The sequence below is a fragment of the Pseudochaenichthys georgianus genome, chromosome 24, assembly GCF_902827115.2.
Source record: "Pseudochaenichthys georgianus chromosome 24, fPseGeo1.2, whole genome shotgun sequence".
Taxonomy (NCBI): Eukaryota; Metazoa; Chordata; class Actinopteri; order Perciformes; family Channichthyidae; genus Pseudochaenichthys; species Pseudochaenichthys georgianus.
Genome location: NC_047526.1, coordinates 14,057,890 through 14,080,059, shown reverse-complemented (window position 1 = coordinate 14,080,059; position 22,170 = coordinate 14,057,890). Strand labels below are relative to the sequence as shown.

The 22,170-nt window shown below is 42.8% G+C and overlaps 1 protein-coding gene across 1 annotated transcript; it reads left to right on the top strand.

The window, feature by feature from the left end:
* The first annotated feature begins 460 nt into the window (after positions 1-460).
* fermt1 (FERM domain containing kindlin 1) lies at positions 461-17,956 on the top strand. Its single transcript, XM_034076340.1, has 16 exons — positions 461-527; positions 2,241-2,400; positions 2,892-2,989; positions 3,529-3,664; positions 3,774-3,899; positions 5,213-5,396; positions 5,503-5,605; positions 5,689-5,796; positions 6,520-6,651; positions 6,840-6,889; positions 7,082-7,206; positions 7,335-7,441; positions 7,555-7,779; positions 7,863-7,987; positions 17,176-17,317; positions 17,421-17,956. The coding sequence occupies exons 2-16, from the start codon at positions 2,250-2,252 to the stop codon at positions 17,592-17,594; spliced, it is 1,986 nt and encodes a 661-aa protein (XP_033932231.1). The 5' UTR covers positions 461-527; positions 2,241-2,249; the 3' UTR covers positions 17,595-17,956.
* The last annotated feature ends 4,214 nt before the right edge of the window (positions 17,957-22,170 follow it).

Here is a 22,170-nt window from a genome sequence, read left to right as displayed (position 1 = left end):
TTTAAAATATGATGGCCCTACACTGAAAGAAACTCCAAACATAATATCTAGTTCTCGTTATACTAAATAGGCCAAGTCATTATTTATCACCATTTTACATTAGCTTGCTGCTAAGTTGTCATGAAGTTCAAAGGCACACAATAATATCATTAGCTATGTGGAACATGTTTAGCTAGTTTCTGGGTAGTTAGCCTACTCATGACAGAGCGCCCCATAGTGAGCTCAGTCTGTCACAAAGTTAATTAGCTAGGATTTTGATAAAAATACTATATTGAAGTAGCTACGATACAACTAACACGACCTGCAGAAGTCCGTTTCATTTGTTAAACAGGCTTCAGACATTATAAATGTTGTGAACACCGGCTTGTGAACAAACCCACTTTGCTGACTTCACTTTCTCTGACCGTACCGCCTCCTCTACCTGTCTGAACGGGGCGTGTTTTACTCCTGGAGGAGCCTCATTTGGTTCATTCCACTTCACAAGGAATTTCTAGGAATAGCTCACCAGCAGAAAACTTTGAATCAAGGTAAGATTTGTTTTCAGAGTCTTGACGTTGTTAATTTTTTAATGGCCAATATCATGCTGGGATTGATAAGGCAGACTTCACATGGGCAAATAATCAAACCATTTGATTGTGTATGGTAGCTTACAGTGGAGACTTGTTATCTATCGGTCTTACATAGAAGAAAGTTAATGCTTAATTTTTTTAGGACTTAATTGTACTATTATTGCTATACTAGGGCTGGGCTGACACAGTTGTTTACTCTATTCTGTACATTCTAAAACTGAACACTAGTGCTGTTTTTATATCTTTAGTTCAACAGTAAGGCCTGATACTTGATAGTTGTGGCCGCAGGGTTCACTGCCATCATTTATTTTATTAATTTCAAACTCTATGACTGATTTTTACAATAACAAGAGATACCCAGTACTTTTGTCATTTAAAAGTATAGCCTATGTGTGTAGTTGTATTGTAAAGAAGGGGTTGTTCATTTTCCAGTGCTGCATTCCTGTAGTTGCTACGTTATTAAATGGGTACACTGAATTAATGCACTTTTGGTTGGAGAGTAAACACTGTAAATCAGAGATTGTAGATTTTCACTATTCACAATGGTTAGCTTTTTAAGGTAATGAGTACGGTAGCTCTTTAAATGTATGTATATTGTATAGGAAAAAACAGATATTATTTTATGTTTTTTGAATATTGCTTTGGCCCGGATTTCATCACCTCTCCTTCCCTAACTTTTTGGTATTTTTTGCAGATAGTGTATTATTGTTGGGGCCAATTCATCACGCTCTAACATATCTCAACAAGCCTTCACACTTGCAAATTTAAACATTTTGAACTGTACCCTACAGCTGCATAGAGAGGGAGCAGCACAAAGAGAGCATAATGTGTTCATTAAACCTAGCCTTGCGGCAACACATTTTCGCACAGTATACATTACCACTGGGTTAGGACAAATGTAACAGGTATTTCTGTTGCTAGCCCCAGTCGTGTATGAGTTGGGATATTTTTATTCACAACACTTTCATAGTTCAGATGTGAATTAAAGAAAGATTGGTGCAGTGTGTGGTGATTGTTGTTTTGCCATGGTCCCTGCAGGAGATTCGTGTCCCTGCTCGTCACACATTCCACAGCTTTACCCTCCCTGCTCCTCCTCCGCTCTTTTCCTCCTTTTTATAGTGTATCTGCCTGATGTCTGCCATCCATTCCCTATTTATCAAATATATGAATCCTCCAGTATACTTCTACTTTTCTGGACAGAGCCGTACAGCTGTATTACATCTCTTCTGTTTACTGTGTGTTCTGCTGTCTCGTCTATATCCTGCTGGCAGCGGCTTGTACATCTGCCAGTCTGTGTGTTCCCTGATATCTTATTTATAAATGTATCGGCTGAGAGGCGAGTACTTCAGGGGCCGCAGTATCATTGCAGAGATACTGCGGGGAAAGCATTAAGAAGATTTGGAAAATAAAAAGTTAATTTAGATGTTCCCACAGGATGTTGAGAAACACTTAATCCACTGATTCATGTTTTGTTTTTACCAGATGTTTCCTAATCTTCCAAACAAAAGAAAGCAAGAAAAAGGTCAACATATGTTATCGGAATTCCCCTTCTATGGGATTAATCAGAGATAGTGGGAGGTTTCTCCTTCCCATATTCCTTTTGTTGTGCTTCTTTGACGGCAATATTACACCGAGGAGCTTCCAGTCTATAATGCACTTCTTTCCTTTTAGAACAAGGCCATGATCAAAGCCGCAGAGTATGGAGAAACATCATGGGAGCTGTCCGTGCAAGTGGATCAAAAAGCTGGAGATGAGTCCATGAAATTTAAGCTGAGGGTGAAGGGAGACTTGCACATTGGAGGCCTGATGCTTAAACTGGTGGAGAAGATCAGTAAGTGCCTCAGTATAACTGTCATAATGTAATCTGTCGGATTACATTTTGGTTTGTTTACCTGGTAAAAGCATACTACATTTGACTTTGTTTTAGGCACAGTCCCTGCCCCTGCTGCCATATTAAGTCTGTTAGTCAAGCCACACCCTTGTTTGCCCTGCATTTTTCTACACTGCAGTGCCATTGTTTTGCCACAATGCATTGGCTTGCATAGCCCGAGGGGCCAAAGTTCAGCCAGGATCTGATCTGATATCTCTTTACATAAATCCAGACAAGCTAATGTAGTGAGGGCACCAGTAAGGTGGTGTGAGGCAAAATAGATGACTAAATAGGCTGTCATCAACAGACGGATTAAAGCACAGCACCATAACCTCATAAAACCAGACTTTATTCATGCTCAACCACCCACACAACAGGTACAGGAAGTGCAATACCCTTTAAACATGTGATATGACAGTAACATGTATTTAACTTAATGTGTCTGTCTGCAGAGGCTCCTCAGGACTGGTCAGATCATGCACTGTGGTGGGAACAGAGGAAATGTTGGCTGCTCAAAACACACTGGACCTTGGACAAGTATGGAATTCAGGTAATTAAGACTTAAGTGATTGAATCTGTTTTTAGAATTGTGCTGATCATTGATATGTTTTAATTTCATTATTTTATTTCCAAGAACAATTAAAAATGTCAAGGAAATGTCTGTCTAAACATTTAGTTAAATGTCAATGGCACACTGCAGTACTCGAGTCTAAGTCATAATAAGTCAATTATGTGTGTGTGTGTATGTGTGTTAGGCCAACAGTGATTTCAATTCAAGCACATGTTGGGACAAGCATTGTTAAAGCTTAAATCTCTAAATAAATATGGTGAATAGCTCACTTTCAAAGAGTAATGACCAAAGTTAATATTAGGGAGATATTAAGGAAAAAATGAGTGTAATAATTTCTGCTCAAAAACAGACTTACTATCTATATTTGGTGTCTATCTTTTATACTCTATACATTTCAATAACATTAGAATATCCTTAACACCAGATAAGGTTGCAATCTAATCAGCAAAATAAAAAAGGAAAGGGAATAAATATGGATTTTGCAGGTGTGGTTGAAGAAACTTTCTTGTATTACACAGGCAGATGCTAACCTGCGCTATACACCCCAGCACAAACCCCTGTTGCTGCAGCTCCCCAATATGAAAACCATCAAATTGACCGTCAGCTTCTCCAGTGTCGTCTTTAAGGCAGTGTCAGAGATCTGTCGAATACTCAGTGAGTTTCTCTCTCCTTACTTGTCTCAGTCTCAGTGACTCTGACTCACCTTCTTTCCATATTCTCCCTGATCTCTTCACACTGTTCCCCTGTTCCTGCTCCCTCTCAGACATCAGAAGGTCAGAGGAACTGTCTCTGCTGAAGCCTCCAGAGAGGAAGAAGAAGAAAAGCAAGAACTCGGCACAGGAGGACATCTGGGACATCGATTTAGCGGGCGGGGGACCAGGAGGCACAGGTACTGATTCTTAACAAGGCTTTAAACAAAGAAGTTTCACAGTATATAAGCACAGAATCTGATTATAAAAGAAATGTGCAGCATGTCAGAAAAAAAATGTAGCGTAAAACTTTTATACAAAAGGGAGTAGATGCATTGGCTAGAAACTAATTGAAATGTTTGCTGAAGATTCCCTTTGTTATTAAACTTGCCTTATTCTTGGATATGTTGTCATAGTTTGGGGCTGCATTCTAATTTTGGCCTCCACCATAATAACAACTTGTTTAGTGAAATAGAATATTGTTTTTCTCTGGACTGCCTGCTAATATATCAATAAAGACAATACATTACGGAGAAAAGTGCAGTTTAATGTATGTTTGTTGCAGAACATTTAAAGGATTAAATCATTTGATTACATGTATTTAACACATTTGTATCTAAAGGTGAATTGATCTTTTTCACTGCAGACAAAAATAGAAGTATCAACAAAGCGTAGTTTCTGCATCACAGTAATTGCTGAAAAGCAGACTAAAATTAGGTGAGAAGAAGATTCATAATGTATGTTATGCCCAGCACTTAAATGGATAGCATCTTAATTTCAATGAGTTACTTCTACTGTAGGAGGAGAAGAAATTAGAAACTTCTATATACAGTATAGTGCTGCGGGGATCTGTCAGGCTGCAGTTTTCATTATCTTTTCAATTTACACACGGCATCTATTGCACGTCTGTCCGTCCTGGGAGAGGGATCCCTCCTCTGCTGCTCTCCCTGAGGTTTCTCCCATTTTTCCCTTTAAACTGTGGGTTTTCTCCGGAAGTTTTTCCTTGTACGATGTGAGGGTCTAAGGACCGAGGGTGTCGTATTGTCATACTGATATTCTGTACAAACTGTGAAGACCACTGAGACAAATGTAACATTTGTGATATTGGGGTATATAAATAAACATTGATTGATTGATCAGCGAGATCTGAGAGAATTGTTTAGTGTGTTCGTCAGGGTTTCCCCAACGCTGAGTATCCGGTTCATATTTCACATCATCCTAAAGATCCCTCTAATAAGGACCTTTGATCTCTGCCAACTTTAATGTCGACCCAGTTGGTACTTTTCGAGAATCGTGATGCCTTATTTTGTCTTTACAAGTCTCACATCTGTCCAACTTGTATCCTAACTGTTGCTACTTCTTGTAAATATTGTGCTTTTGCACCTTTGTTACGCCCTCTAGAATCTGACGATAAGTTGACCTCAACTTCAGAGAGTATGCCCACTCCTTTTGGCGAATCTGATTTGAATAGTATTTTCAAATGTAAAAGTATCTACATTTCTCTTTGAACTAGGCCCCATGTACAGCAAGACAATGACAGCCACCTACGATCCAGAGAACGGGATGCCGGTGTCTGCCACGAGCCTCTGGTTTGGAGATAACCCTCTGGCTGAATCGCAGCCTAACCTGCCCCCTGCTGAGCTGGCCAAGATGTACCATCCGCTGGAGCTGGTGGACAAAGCAGTCAACAGTGCAGGGTAGATACAAATACAGTTCATTATTTGCTAATTTATTTAAAACTAGCAGCGTAATGTAATGTAGACGATAGGCCTTCTAATTGGTTGTTGCTAATATGATTGACAGGTGGTTGGACTCGTCTCGTTCTCTTATGGAGCAAGACATTCAAGATGAGGAAAAGCTATTGCTTCGCTTCAAGTATAACGTCTTTTTTGACCTCAATCCTAAAGTAAGACACCCCCAAATGTATCCCTTGAAAAAGAAATTAACGCCATTTTGAAATGAATTTGAGTGTAGGTTTTTGTGTTTTAGTACGATGCTGTCAGAATAACACAGCTGTACGAACAAGCTCGCTGGTCCATTCTGCTGGAGGAGATAGACTGCACTGAGGAGGAAATGCTGATGTTTGCTTCATTACAGGTAAACAACATGCAGTTGGAGAAGTGAAATAAGGTCTGGTTTGTATGACAGAATACAGTCAAATTCTTAGTACTTACAATTATGGCTCATCTAACTCAAAGCTACCAAACATTCAGATGCATACATGTTTTAATCTGAGAACTAAACTATTTTATAGCAATCCTGATTTAAAGTGGCTTGTGATTGTCAAACCAGAGTTCTCAGAATGGTAATGTGGTCTAAGAGGCACGCTAATGTTGCCTAAATTAGCTTTAAGTACAGTATAGGTGTGTTTTGGAGCTCTGAATAGTATCCCTCTAGGTATGTGTCTAAATGCACATAAGGACGTGTCAGGGCTTGAGGAGAATCCCACTGGAGGGGGATGGTGGGAGGAGAGAAAGAAAACTATGAGTTACAGGAAAAGTAGGATTATAGTTCCCCATCAGAGAAATAATTGCTGTAAATATATAGTGGTAAAGTTTTAGCTGTGTCTAAGTATCCGGCCATCTCTGATCCGCTCAGCTGTTATTTTGCAACTGTTGGGCAAGGGATTCAGAAATCACAGCGATTCAATTAGATCATTTTTGCACTCACCTACACATGGGTGCAACGGCTGGCCCGCTCTGAGTCACGACTGCCTTGCATAACCCCTCAAGTCATAATGATCTGTACTTGATAATATATTAGTCAGTTAGTAGTTTTCATCTTATGGAGTAAAAAGCTTTCTTTTCATTTCATTTTCAGTATCACATTTGCAAACTGACCCTCTCAAGTGAACCAATGGACAACTCCAACGAACCAGAAATAGATGAAGTAGAAGCTGCTCTGTCTAACTTGGAGACGACACTTGAAGGCGGACTCCCTGACAGAATTCTGGTAAACATATATTTTATAGGTCACTGGAGTGAATGTTAACTGTAATTTGAACGTGTTTTAGGTCTGTTACAGTAGAACACCTGTTTTTGAGCAGGAGTGATAGGTAGGCCTCCGATGATTGCATGTCTTAACACGGTGATGTCAGGAGAAGACTCAGGATAATTCACAGTTGTTTGTCCCGCCCCCAGGAAGACATTACAGATATTCCAGAGTTGGCAGATTCCCTCCGGCTGTTTAGGTAAACCCACCTTTGTTCCTATCACATGAAGATGTTATGTCAAATAACCGAATTAAATGTTAAATACCCCGCTGAAATTGATATTTTACTGTCTCATAAACTTCTAATTTCTTTTACTCAGAAGTATAAAGGTGACCTGTATTGCAGCCAAAAAACAGAAGTCTGTTTTCCTTTCTTTCTGTCCTAAATCAGGCCAAAAAGACTAACGCTGCGGCAGTACAAAGAGTACTGGTTTGTTTTCAAGGACACCACAATCTCCTACTACAAGAACAAGGAGACGTCCAATGGAGAACCCATAGAGCAGTTTCACCTGAGAGGTCAGTCCCTTATGTGTTTTACCGCAGTCCAAATATAAAGTTCAACATATTCTATGCTAATATTTGCAGATCTGTATCATGCTGCTCTTCTTCTGTTGTTAAATTAACTACTATCTCTTCTGTGATAGGTTGTGAGGTAGTCCCCGATGTCAATGTGACTGACAAGAAGTTCGGCATCAAGCTCCTGCTCCCAGTTGCTGACGGGATGAATGAGGTGTACATCCGATGTGACAATGTAAGACCCCCCTCTTCTTCCCAATGAGCATTTCTTCCTATTCTCCCTTCTTTTTTATTAAATCCCTGTAAAGTGTGTGAATATAAACCCGGCCTCGTATTGTAACTGTCCAGGAAACGCAGTATGCCAAGTGGAAAGCTGCATGTATCTTGGCCTCTAAGGGCAAGACAATGGCTTACAGCTCCTACAAGTCAGAAGTGAGAAACATCCAGTCATTTCTGCAAATGAAGAGCCTGGCACCCCCTCCTGGTCAGGCAGCTCCTGATATCGAATCCATGGAGATGAATGCTGAATGTTTTTTCTCCCCGCGCTACACCAAGAAGCACAAGACCAAACAGGTAACGTATTCTTGACTTTGCCAAAAGCCATCAGCATTGCACAACTGTTATATCTAATATATTTCTCAATCTGCCTTTGAAAGCTAACTTCACGTATCCTGGAGGCCCATCAGAACATCGCACGGCTGTCCCTAATGGAGGCTAAGATGCGCTTCATCCAGGCCTGGCAGTCACTTCCAGAGTTTGGTATCAACTACTACATTGTCAGGTACAGTGCCTATATTTATGTTGACATATCTATTTTTATTTTATTATAATCGTTTATTTGGCAGGGACAATGCACAGTGATGAACACTTAAAACATTACAAATGTGTCAAGCGTAACAGTGCCAGATTTTGTTTGAGCTAATTTTCATCCGCAGTCCTTCACATAAAACATTTAAGAAAATTACATTTTACAAACATAGCAAAAACAAAATATATGATATGCAAAAAGTGCATAAGAGCAAGAGCAGCATACACAAGTATTTATGACATGGTAATACAATATAACAGCAACGACATATAAAGTGCAAGAGAAGATAAAAGAGCTAACTAAAGTGCAAGAGGAGATACCCGTGTTAAAGTGCATTTAGCGGTGATCGCACGTCTGTTTGTTTCTCAACCATTCTTTGAGTTGACCTTTAACATTATGGAGAGTGGGACAATCACATACAGTATCTCAGTTGGGAGGCTATTCCAGTGGAGAGGACAAAATGTCCTCTCCACTGGTTTCTGACCTAGTGCAGCGTCCAGTGTGTTTTATGTGGATGAATTCCCCTAAGGGAGGGGGGGGCAGTCCATGTAAACATTTATAAATAAAACACATACTTTTAAAAGACTTAAAATTGTCAAAACTCAAGAAATTGTGTTTATCAAGGATGGTACAGTGGTGGTATGAATAAGGCTGTCTGTCAAACACCTTAATAGCTCTCTTGTACAGCTGTTCTATTGGTTTCAATAGTTTGTGGCACAAGCAAACGACCAGTTTGTCAAACAGTATTCAATGTGGGATAGAATCATGCAGTGGAGGTATGACTTTGCAGGATTGACAGTTAAGAAAGGTCTAATTTGTTTAAAATGTTGCAAGTTATATTTCTTAAAAGTCAAGTTTGAGTCCAATATGACTACAAGACACTTGAAATGGGAGACTAGTTCTCATTCATAACACTCCGTTCGATGTCTCACTATGGGATGCGCCTCATCGCGGAGCAAACAGAAGCATCAATCTCATTACGCCAATCCTGATTGGCTGGTGATCTTGACGTCAGCGTCAGGGAATTCACCCCCTATAAGTAGCTTGCGCCACAACGCATGCGTCATTCAAACACCTCTTCTCGCTTCAGAGCACATCTCTACAGTAGCCGGGCAAGCTTCACTGTCCACAGACTGAACCCAAATACCCATTTCGGTAGACGGGCGCTCGCCGGCTACTCCTTCTGCTTCGCAGGAAGATTGTAATACTAACGCCAGTTAGTATTAAAATCGACCTCGCCCTTCTCTTCCCCGGAAAAGTAAGGTAGGTCTGATGAGGGGGCAAGCTAGCAACACACCTGTTGCTAGCTCGCCGTGTCGGTCTGGGGCTCATTATCTGCGATGACTACGGAACCGGAATCCCGCGCCCTGGCAGGCCAGGACCCGGTGACGGCAAGACACGCGGGAACGGGACCCCACGCTTTACCGAGCTGGGGCTCCCGGTTAGACCTCACGATGGTCTCACCCGCGGAGGATGTCCTCGAGCTGGACTACGAGGAGGACGAAGAGGACGCCTTGGCGTTCCTCCTGTCCGAGTCAGATGAACAGGAAGAGGACACCTTCATGTCATCGGCTCAGGCTGCAAAGCCTGGAGCGAGGGCTGCTCTCCCGGGCGATAGCACACCAGCTTCGCCCTGTCTGAGCATGGACCTGCAGGCCGTGTGTAAACGCGCTGCGGCCAGACTCGACATCCCGTGGCCTGAAATGGCCAAGGAGACCTCCAGGTCCCGCTACGAAGGGAAACATTTTCCCCAAGCAGCGCGGACGAAGAGGCAACTCCTTCCGGTCTTCCCGGAGATGTCGCATGAGGTGTCGGTCTCGTGGAGATACCGGCCCTTCAGTAACAAGGTCCCAATCCAGGGTGTCTCCTCCCTAGACTGTGACGGAATGGAGAAGCTCGGCCTGCTCCGCATACCGCCCATGGAACCGCTGGTAGCGGCCCACCTCATACCGAGGATGGGCCCGTCACCAAGCAGGAACCCCACGCTGCCAGCAAAGTCGGACCGTTTTCAGTCAGCAATGACTGAACGGTCCTACAAAGCTGCAGCGTTGTCCGCCAGGGCCCTGAATGTGTCCTCGCTGCTAACCGCTTACCAAGCGGAGCTCTGTGAGGACCTGTCGGGTAACCCGGGGGCAGCCACTGAGATGGCAGTGGTCACGGACATTTGTCTCCGTGTCCAACGCTGCGCCGTCCAGGCCACGGGCAAGGCAATGGGGATCATGGTGGTGCAGGAAAGAGCGAGATGGCTCAACCTCACCAACCTCCCAGACCGGATATGCCCATCGTTCCCGAGGGAATTTCCGGCTCCGCTCTCGCCTCCATGCAAAGGAGGTGCGAGTCTAAAAAGAAGGAGGACGAGGCAATCCACCTCTGCCTCCCTCGAAGGGTCCAGCCGCTGCCTTCGCAGCAGCAGTCCTTCGCCCAAGCTGCCTCGAACCCTGCTCGGTATAAAACACCGAAGACGCAGAGTTCGCAGCCCGCCCCGAGTCCCCAGCCCAGGCTGGAGACAAGGGCGAGCTGGCCTAGAACATCTCCGGTTCCGGCTGCAGCTCAGGGGCAGCCAACCCAGAATTTCGGCCAGCAGTCGAGGAAGAAGAAGCGAGCGGCGTGACAGCCCCTCCTTATCCCCTCTGTGACAGAGCTGGAAGTCCACGGTTCCCCAGCTCTATATGTGTTCCCGCCGCCTCGAGAGATGCCTCAACACCATCCTCAAGTCTGCACAAACACATTTTTCTGTCATAAAACATTTGCCGCTGGCGCATCCAGGCTTCAGGCCAAGGGCGCAGCTCCAAAAAATGAAAAGAAAAACAATAAAACCAATAAACAGCCCGTCAACTGTTCCCCTTCTGAGAGCAGCTACAGCATCTCTCAAAAGGCGGATTACAGGCGGGTCTGTGAAGGCACCACTGCCACGCGCATGCGCAGTGCCGGCTGGGGCTTTAAGGGCACCACCGTCACCCACATGCGGAGTGCCGGCTGGAGTTGTGAAGACTCCACCGTCATGCGCATGCGCAGTGCCAGCTGGGGCTTTAAGGGCACCACCGTCACGCGCATGCGCAGTGTCGGTGGGGATTGTCGAAATAGGGCACCACTGTGTTCAGACACTAGAGGGCCCCATAACACAACAAATAGAGACTCAGAGGGGAAGAGATGTGACATCTTCACTGGCTCTAAGGAGCATGCAGTGGAAGATGCTCACATCATCTGCTTGGGTTTTCAAGACAGTAACATGGGGCTACAGACTCCAATTCGCTGTCACCCCCCCTCGCTTCTCGGGCATTCTGCATTCGCAGGCCCGAGGAGAGTCAGCCCACATTCTGGAGAGAGAGATTCTCTCACTCCTAGAAAAGAGGGCTATATCTATTGTACCCGCCGAGCAGAGTCAGGGCGGCATCTATTCCAAGTACTTCCTCGTTCCCAAACGGGGAGGGAACGGAATTCGGCCAATACTTGATTTGAGGGCTCTGAACAAATATCTAAAAATATATAAGTTCAGAATGCTCACTCACACATCTCTGCTGCGGCTCGTGCGACAAGACGACTGGTTTACATCAGTCGACCTGAAAGATGCGTATTTTCACATCCCAGTATATTACCCACATAGGAAATATCTGAGATTCGCATTTCAGGGGATCTGTTATGAATACAGAGTACTCCCCTTCGGTCTGTCTCTCAGTCCAAGGGTGTTTGTACGATGTACGGAAGCCGCGATAGCCCCGTTAAGACAACAGGGTATTCGCCTGGCGACCTACCTGGACGACTGGCTGCTTCTCGCACAGTCGGAGCAGGAGGCTGTTACGCAGACAAGTGTCCTCGTAAAGCACCTGCTCAACTTGGGTTTCATGATAAACACAGAGAAGAGCATGTTGTGCCCCGCGCAGACTATACTCTTCCTGGGTTTACGCCTGAACTCGGTGCCCTTTTCAGCTCGCTTGTCAGCGGAAAGAGTGAAAGCTTTCAGAGCTTGTCTCGCTCTTTTCCAGCTGCGCAAACATGTTCTTTTCAGATCATGCCTGCGATTGCTGGGGCTCATGGCGTCAGCCATCCTGGTCGTACGACTGGGACGCTTACACATGAGGGAGTTTCAGCGCTGGGTGGCCGCCCTAAAACTAAAGAGTGATGATTACTGTGAAATGCGTAATGGCACTGCGTAATGGCACTGCGCCACTGGCTGCACCCGACTTTTCTAGTACGAGGTGTGCCTATGGGTGCTGTCCTTTCACGGAAAGTGGTCACCACGGACGCATGTCTGACAGGTTGGGGAGGTATTTATGAAGGTCGCCCGGTGATGGGTCTCTGGAGCAGAGACCTCCAGCGGGTGCACATAAATTACCTGGAGCTTTTAGCTGTGTTTCTCACCCTAAAACGCTTTCTGCCTTTCCTCAGGGGATATCACGTCCTCGTGAGGACAGACAATACGACCACAATATCTTATATTAACCGCCAAGGGGGTTTGCGTTCTCTCCAGTTACACACACTGGCGCGCAAACTTATCCTATGGAGCGGTAGACGTCTCCTCTCCCTGAGAGCGACGCACGTACCGGGAGTGATGAACCTCGGGGCAGATCTACTGTCCAGAGGTATACCACTTTATGCAGACTGGACTCTACATCCAAGGATTGTGAGCCAGCTGTGGGTGCGTTACGGCAGAGCCGCGGTGGATCTGTTCGCATCGAAAGACAACGCTCAGTGTCAGCTGTTCTTTTCGTGCGCGATCTGAATGCACCGTTAGGCGTGGATGCACTCGCGCACGATTGGCCCCCGGGGCTTCTGTACGCGTTCCCACCCCTGGCTCTGATACCTAGCCAGCTATGTACTGGCTAGCGGAGATATATTAGCTGCTGTGCGGCCAGCCATGGCAGCTCCCACTACGCAGAGACATACTGTCCTAAGCGGGGGGGGGGGCGATCTTTCACCCACACCCAGAGCGCTTGGCTCTATGGGCTTGGCCCGTGAGTGGTACAATCTGAATACAGTGTAACATGAAGCTGACCCTGGCAGCTGCCAAGCGAGCCAGTGGCACTCATGCGCTATCTGTACAGGCTTCATGCACTCAGTTCGCCCCAGGGGAAACAGAGTGTGGTTGACGCCCAACCCTGCTTTTATCTTAAGGTGGTTGGTTCAGGTACCACATTTGACATTAAGGCATCCTCCCCGCCACTGTATTCCTCCGGGGAACAGCGGCCGGATTTGCCGTGTCCAGCCCGTGCTTTACGCACGTACAGGGACAGATTAAGGGTGCTTCGTCATAATGACCAAACCCCTTGTGTCCTGGGCTAACCCTTGTAAGGGCAAGCCTGTTACTAAGCAACGGCTCTCCCACTGGTTTGTGGAAGCAATTGCTTTGGGGCCCATACGAGTCAGAGTTTGCAGGCACCCTCGGGTCCGCGATCTCTTTCGACTCAGGGTCTGGCTGCATCCTGGGCTCTGTCCAGGATGTCTGCCATCCAAGACATTGGTGCAAGCTCACTTTTGTCCTCCTCTTAACAGTCTGGACGTTCTACTCCCAGTGTGACTCAAGCAGTGCTGGGCACCTGGTTGAGTCAGAGCTCTACCTGTTAAAGTTCTGGTTGGTTTGGTGATTTTCGAGATAAGCTCGTCTGGCAATACGGGAGCTACAATTTCCCATAGTGAGACATCGAACGGAGTGTTATGAATGAGAACTATAGGTTACTTATGTAACCCCAGGCCTCAGAGTAACATGAAGTGAGATGTCTCACCAGACGGCCCTCCTTGCTATGGTGAAGCGAGAAGAGGTGCTTATTTTGAATGACGCATGCGTCGTGGCGCAAGCTACTTATAGGGGGTGAATTCCCTGACGCTGACGTCAAGATCACCAGCCAATCAGGATTGGCGTAATGAGATTGATGCTTCTGTTTTGCTCCGCGATGAGGCGCATCCCATAGTGAGACATCTCACTTCATATTACTTGAGCACTGGGGTTACGTAAGTAACCTATAGTTCTATTTCTGCTCCGTTTAAAAACACATTGGATCCTTCAATTTTGACTGGTCGTTTAATGAACATCATGCATACTGGGTTTTTTTTAAGTTTAACTGTAAGCAAATGTTGTTCAGCCAGTGTTGAACCTTGTCCAAAGCTTTTGAGAGACAACATGAGATCATTTCAGTGTTCTTCCCGTGTACAAAAATGACCGCATCATCAGCCTACATTTGCACATTCAACTCAGGACATACATTAGGCAAGTCATTAATGTACAGTGAAAACAGTAATGGTCCAAGAATGGAACCTTGTGGAACCCCAACAGGGTTGACAAGGTAGGGGGATTTGGCACCGTTGACCGAAACAGACTGTTTTCTGTTCGATAAGTAAGACTTAAACCAATGTATTGAAACTTCCGAAATGTTGAAAGGAGTCAGCTTTGTAAGGAGAACTTGGTGGTCAACAGTGTCAAATGCCTTCCTGAGATCAAGGAAGACAGCACCTACAGGCTCGTGTCCAACATACATTTAACCTTTTCCACAAAGACACAGTTAGCTGTCTCAGTGGAGAGGTGAGCACGAAAACCAAACTGCATTGGGTGGAGTGGAGCGAAACCTTTGTCTAAATGTTTGGTGATTAGTTTTGACACCCATTTCTCACCTATCTTAGAGACACAGGGGAGGATGCTGATTGGTCTGTAATTGAACATCATTGCCTTATCCCCAGATTTAAAGATCAGTGTCACCGAGGCCACCTTCCAGGATGATGGAACTTCACTCGTGCTGATAGATTGATTCAATAGCATAGTAATTGGTTTTATTAGACCATCGATATGTGTCTTTATAAAGTTGGTGTCGAAATCATATGCATCCCTAGCCTTAGAACCTCTTAACCCTGAGATTATATTTTTTACCTCAACCTCTGTGATTTCCTCCAGGTCAAAAACGGGGTGTGTATCCACAGTCGGGCTAGGTGAGACCTCAGATGGCGGGAAGAGATTTGTAATGTCCAGGGGCCTCATTTATAACGCCGTGCGTAGGATTCACGTGGGAAGGTTGCTTACGTAGTAGAAATCCAAAAAATAGGTACAGAAATGTTCCGACATTTTCCGATTCACCAAACATTGCGTTCCGGCGAGGAAAGTGCGTATGCACTTATCGGTGCATACGCACCTATCGGTTTCCCTTTATAAATCACAATCGACTCGAAATGCGGTGAAGCTTTTGCGGGCTTCACGTAACGCCCATATTTGCCTATAAATAGTCAAAGAAACGCCCATTCATTCATTCATTCTGACTGACTGACTTTATGAAGAAGATCGCAGGAAATGACGACAAAACAGCTATAAAAGACATCTCACACCGTGTCAGATTTTGGTTATTTTGGGGAGGTCGAGATAAATCATATTGTTTGGTGGATGCAGTTTCAACCAGAGTAGCAGCATGGAGGTCGGATCGTCACCAAAATAAATAAATAAGTGGTCCGAAAAAGGTTCATGACAAAAAGAATACACATAGCCAACCTTCCTCAGGCAGTGTGTGTGTACCGGGGACAGGAGACACCCCCTTGATGAGAGACTGTAAGAAATGATCGGGGAATCCCTCCGGAGTGGAGTCATGACGACTGGATCTGAATTATGTTTTCGTATTTGGTGGTTTGTGTCCCAGCTGTCGATCAGCTGTGCGCAGCGTCTCCACTGCAGCCTGTGCATCTCAACCCCCCCCCCCTCCCCGCAGCAACACTATATCCACCAGTTAGAGGAAATACAACTAATGTGTTGTGTTATATTAGCTGTACAATTTACCACATATGGTGTTCTTAGTTTCCATACCTCCTGTGTTTTATGAGCGACATATCAAGTCTTTGCAAACGGCATAAAACATGATTAAACATGGTATAAAACCATGCTCGTACAACATATAGAAATGCAAAACCGCATAATTTATGAGAAAACATTTTATAACATTAACACAACATTCTCCAAGTTATGTTTTTGTGTGCACTGAGGAGTCTCAAACAGGCTTTAATCAATGTTTGAAAATGAATTCTTCATATATGATAAATGAGAGTAACATTTTATTTATGGTATTATTTCCACATATTTCTCTTCATTCTTCCTTCTGCCAACGGTGTCGCAGTTTCTCGTATCTCCCGTTTTTGTGCTTAGTGCGTACGCATGGGTTAGAGTTTGCGTGGAGGACCGCATGTTTTCCCGTCAAGTTAGTATTTTATAAATCGCAAACATTGCATAGAAACTGGCATACGCCATTTTTTGAGCGTATATCCCTTTATAAATGAGGCCCCAGAGCACTAGTTAAGAAATACTCATTTAGAGAGTTGGCCAATACAGCAGGGTCTTTTATCAGGGCATCATTGATTTCTAATTCTAGTACATTCTTTTCCTGTTTGGTATGTTTACCTAATAGTTTATTTAGGATTTGCCAAACGTTTTTACTGTTACCTTTCGCACCTTCAATTATGTTGATGAAGAAGTTCGCTTTGGCCTGTCTTATTGTTTGTGTTACCTTGTTACGAGCATGAGTGAATTTCTGAAGTGGATAGTCCGGATTTCAAGCTCTGCTTCAATAGTTGGTCTCTAGATTTCATGAGATTCCTGCATTGTAGATTCAGCCAGGGAAGATGATGTACCTTCCTGTCCCTAAGGTACCCTCTCCTTGAGAAGGAAGACATTGTATCATTAATTTTAGATATAAACAGATTACTGTTTTCACCAATATCTTCAGAGGACAGAGTGTCCCCCCAATCAATCATTTTCACTGCCTCCATAAAACGTTGTTGCAGGATTTTGGGGATGAAGCGAGAACCCAAGGCAGGGGTTTTAGGTGTGGCCATGAACCTTTTTTGTGTGAGTTTCCTGGTAAAAATAATAAGGTTATGGTCAGAAAGACCAGTCAGGAAGTTGTAGGTTTGAACTATTCTGTCAGCTTTGTTCGTAAATAATAGATCTATCATAGTCTTAGAGGTTTTGGTTATTCTAGTCGGTTGATCCATTAGCTGTATTAAGTTGTGATTATCCGTGATCTGTTTTAAGTTCTTTCTATTTTGTTTGTCAGTCCAGTTTATGTTAAAGTCTCCTAAAATGATTAGCTCTTTGTTGGAGTCACAGGAATTCAGCATGAGTTTTACCTGGTCATAGAAATGAATGAGAACATGTTGAGTATGATTGATATTTGGTTGTTCCTTTATTGGTGTTTCAGATTCAGAGGCAGTAAGAAAGAGGAGATTCTGGGGATCTCATACAACCGTATGATTCGTATCGACATGTCTTCTTGTCTGCCTGTCACCACATGGAGGTTCGCCAACATGAAGCAGTGGAATGTGAACTGGGAGATAAGACAGGTGAGCCATATGATATTACTTCACTTCTCTCTTGGTGTTTCTTGGAGTATTGCCGCTTCACAGTATTACTTCTGAGACATGAATCCTTTGTTTATAATTCCAGGTTACCATAGAGTTCGACCAGAATGTGTCGATAGCCTTCTGCTGTTTGAGCTGTGACTGCAAGGTTGTCCACGAGTTCATCGGCGGCTACATCTTCCTCTCCACAAGATCTAAAGACCAGAATGAGACGCTAGACGAAGAACTGTTCCATAAACTCACCGGAGGCCAAGAATGAGGAGAGATACAAGCCTGTTTCTCTTATCTGTTGTTTATTTACATGTGGTATAATGTGAAAGTAAAGCATTCATCTCCTGACGCAATGGTTACCCTAATTACTAAACAAACCATTGCAATAGAAAATGTAATACTGTACACTGTACATTAACATTTTCACTCACAGAACAACGGTAGCATCATCATTTGTATCATCATACAGTCATAGAAATGTACCCTGCACTAGAAAAATAATGACGTTGATGTAAATATGTAGTCAAGATTCTCTCACACCTGTATGCGTTGATATTTGTAAGAATTAAGCTTTTTTTTTTCAGGTGAAGAGATTTCCATTTCTCAGACAGAAAAAAAACATTTTGTAAACAATCATTAAAGGGTGTGTTTTTGTATTTCACAACTTGTTTCCGATTTGTTAATTTGCTGCTACACATACAACAATTATTTTAAGGTCATTAAGTCATCTTATTTCATTGTATTGAGTTGTGTTAGTTGAAATTATTATTATGGAATGCATTTACAGTTATACCCACACAGCATTAAAAGAGAATTATGAAAATGTCTTCATCAGAAGGATTTAATTAACTATGAGTTATAATGTACTTTCAGAAACACTGCTGGCTTTAGATTCAACATCAAGGAAACTAAATACTGCAAATACTACAGTAATGGCCAGTTTAATACAACGTTAATTCAACTTACAGGTTTGCACTGAGCTCACAATATCACTGTGTAGATGGGACATTTAAAAATGACTTGGGAGTCAAAAAAAGTGACTCAGATTGCATCATTTATTTTAGTTTGACCAAATGTTGTTATTTCTTGTGCAGCGTAGGCTGCTCTCTTGCTCTTGCAGGTGGAGTTGGCACATTGTGTAAACGCAGTTGTAAAACACCAGATTGAGGCCCTGGTGGGAAATTAAACGCACCCACCCAAGCTGGGAGACGACATGGTCACACATCTGCCTTGTTTGCACCCCAACAACCTTTTTTTAATCAGACCAGCAGAATCACCTCCTATGTTGAGGTAGACTATCAAGTGAATGCTTTTATTTCACTTTTCATAGTATAAAATGTAGTGTTCAGGATCTCAAAAACAACAGTAAATATTTGTTAAGGCAAGGCAAGGCAAGTTTATTTATATAGCACTTTTCAACACAAGGCAATTCAAAGTGCTTTACAAAAAATGAAAGACATTAAGCATTAAAAAAGAAAAGCTAATAAAATAAACATTAAAAGAAAAAATACATGGATAAAACTTACAGTGCAGTTTAAGATATGAATAGTTCAATTAAAAGCAGCGACAAAAAGGAAAGTCTTCAGCCTGGATTTAAAAGTAGTCAGAGTTGCAGCGGACCTGCAGGTTTCTGGGAGTTTGTTCCAGATATTTGGAGCATAATAACTGAACGCTGCTTTACCATGTTTAGTTCTGACTCTGGGGACAGAAAGCTGACCAGTCCCTGAAGACCTGAGAGATCTGGATGGTTCATAATTTAGCAGGAGGTCAGTAATGTATTTTGGGCCTAAACCATTCAGTGCTTTATAAACCAGCAGCAATATTTTTGAAATCTATTCTTTGACACACAGGAAGCCAGTGTAAAGACTTCAGAACTGGAGTGATGTGATCCACTTTCTTAGTGTTAGTGAGGACTCGAGCAGCGGCGTTCTGAATCAGCTGCAGCTTTCTAATAGATTTTTTAGTGAGACCTGTGAAGACACCATTGCAATAGTCAAGTCTACTGAAGATAAAAGCATGGACAAGTTTTTCCAAATCCTGCTGTGACATTAGTCTTTTAATCCTAGATATATTCTTTAGGTGATAGTAGGCTGATTTAGTAACTGTTTTAATGTGACTGTTGAAACTCAGGTCAGAGTCCATGACTACACCTAGATTTCTGGCTTTATCTGTTGTTTTGAACATTGCAGACTGAAGCTCAGCGCTAACTTTTATACGTTCTGACTTGGCTCCAAAAACCATTACCTCAGTTTTATCTTTGTTTAATTGGAGAAAGTTCTGACACATCCAGTCATTGATTTGTTCAATGCACTTACTCAGTGTTTGAATTGGAGCATAGTCTCCTGGTGAAATTGTTACGTAAATTTGTGTGTCATCTGCATAGCTATGGTAACTTATTTTGTTGTTCTTCACTATCTGAGCCAGTGGTAGCATGTAGATGTTAAAGAGAAGAGGCCCCAAGATGGAGCCTTGAGGAACCCCACATGTCATATTTGTCAACTCAGATGTGTATTTACTGTCCTTTAAGTAGGATTCAAACCAATTTAGAACTGTTTCCGAAAGTCCCACCCAGTTTTCCAGTCGGTCGAGTAATATGCTGTGGTCAACAGTGTCAAACGCAGCACTGAGATCTAATAATACTAACACTGAAGTTCTGCCACTGTCTGTGTTTAAGTGGATGTCATTAAAGACCTTTACAAGAGCAGTCTCAGTGCTGTGGTTTGGACGAAAGCCTGACTGGAAGACATCGAAACAGTTATTTAAATGCAAGAAATTACTCAACTGTTGAAAAACAACTTTTTCAATGATTTTACCTAGAAATGGGAGGTTTGATATGGGCCTGTAATTGTTCATTACTGAAGCATCTAGATTATTCTTTTTTAAGAGCGGTTTAATGACTGCAGTTTTCAGGGCCTGTGGAAAGAGATTTGTTTACTATATGAAGTAGTTCTGAGGCCATGCAAGGCAAAACATCTTTAAAAAATCCTGTTGGAATAATATCAAGGCAGCAGGAGGAGGATTTCAGAAGTTGTATAATGTCCTCTAGGTTTTTATCATTAATCTGATGGAATTGTGTCATGGTGTTTGAATTGATGTTAAGTAGACACAGAGACAACACATTTGCTGTTCCTGATGCAGAGGCACTGACTGCTTGTCTGATTTCCTGAATTTTGTCAGTGAAAAAGGAGGCAAAATTATTGCACGCCCAGGTGGATAGAAATTCAGAGGCTACTGACACTGGGGGGTTAGTTAGTCTGTCGACGGTAGCAAACAAGGCACGTGCGTTGTTTTTGGTAATGATGTCAGAGAAGAATGATTGTCGTGCGTTTTTCAATTCCAAATTATAAAGGCTAAGTCTCTCTTTATAAATGTCAAAGTGAACCTGGAGATTTGTTTTTCGCCACCTGCGTTCAGCTTTTCGACATTCTCTTTTTTCTGTTTTCACGGTCATGGCCTTTCTCCATGGAGATATCTTTTTCCCAGTCACTTCCTTTACCTTAATTGGAGCAATGGCATCTATAACATTTTTAATTTTTGAATTAAAATGATCTACTAGCTCATTTACTGAGGTGTTAGCAGGGGCAAGTGTGGTAGAAAAATTCTGAGTAAACATTTCCCTAGTATTTTCAGTTAAATATCGCTTTGTGGTTACCTCTTTTTGAACATTTGTGTGAACAGAAATAGAGCTCTCAAAGAAAACACAGGAATGGTCAGACAGTGCAACATCAGTCACCACAACCTTAGAGATATTCAGACCCTTTGAGATAATTAAGTCCAGAGTGTGCCCCTTATTGTGCGTGGGCTCCGTCACATGCTGAGTCAGTCCATAGCTATCAAGAACACAAAACAGTTCTTTAGCCCCTCTGTCCTGGGGGTTGTCAACATGGATGTTAAAATCACCAACAATGACTAGACGGTCAAAGTCAATACACACTATAGACAGCAGTTCAGTAAAGTCATCAAAAAAGCTTGCACAGTATTTGGGTGGTCTATAGATATTTAGGAACAGAGCTCAAGAGGAGCATTTCAGCTGAAGGGCCACATATTCAAAAGAAGCAAAGTTCCCATAAGATGTCTTCCTGCATTGAAGGGAATCATTGAACAGAATAGCAACTCCACCCCCTTTCTTATGCATTCTTTCCTGACTCATAAAACTAAAGTTGGGAGGGGTTGATTCGATAAGAACAGCTGCACTGTTATTTTGTTCAATCCAAGTTAAATGATTCAACACTGTATGGCCAGAATGATAGCATACAATACGTTTTTCAAATATTCAGATATTTAAGGCAAATTGTATGTGGAGAATATATAAAAAATGTGGCAATAGTTTGTTACACTTTAGTGGTGTACAATAATTTGCATATTTTCAACAATTGCAACTCTTTGATATATTTCCACATCTTTACAGAAGCCTTTATAAAGAACATATGAGATATCCCTTGATATTACTATATTATATTATATTACAAAATTAATATGTGAGAACAGAGTTCCATTTTCACAAATAATTAAAACCTAGACTGGGAGTAATCCATGGATGTGTATTTTACCACATCTACTCACTGTTAATGGACAACCTACTGTACCTGTCCACTTAATTATACATTATTGTAATAATTATCATAATTTAAAATATATACCTCAATACATCTTAAACCACAAGTTAAATGTGTATAAAAGATTGGGAAGTTGGCAAAGGCTCAACTGTCCCCCTTCCTATTATATCTAATGAATGATACATTTACGTTGATCGATGATTCTGAAATCTATGTTTCAGGCTAGCAAGCTCAGCGACGCCTGTCCAGCCAATCACAGAGTGCTATGATGAAGCATGGCACGCTCAA

Coding starts and splice junctions, on each gene's coding strand:
- fermt1 (XM_034076340.1), top strand. CDS start 2,250: ATGATCAAAGCCGCAGAGTATGGAGAAACATCATGGGAGCTGTCCGTG. Junction 2,401..2,891: donor TAAACTGGTGGAGAAGATCA/GTAAGTGCCTCA, acceptor GTCTGTCTGCAG/AGGCTCCTCAGGACTGGTCA. Junction 3,900..5,212: donor CGGGGGACCAGGAGGCACAG/GTACTGATTCTT, acceptor TCTTTGAACTAG/GCCCCATGTACAGCAAGACA.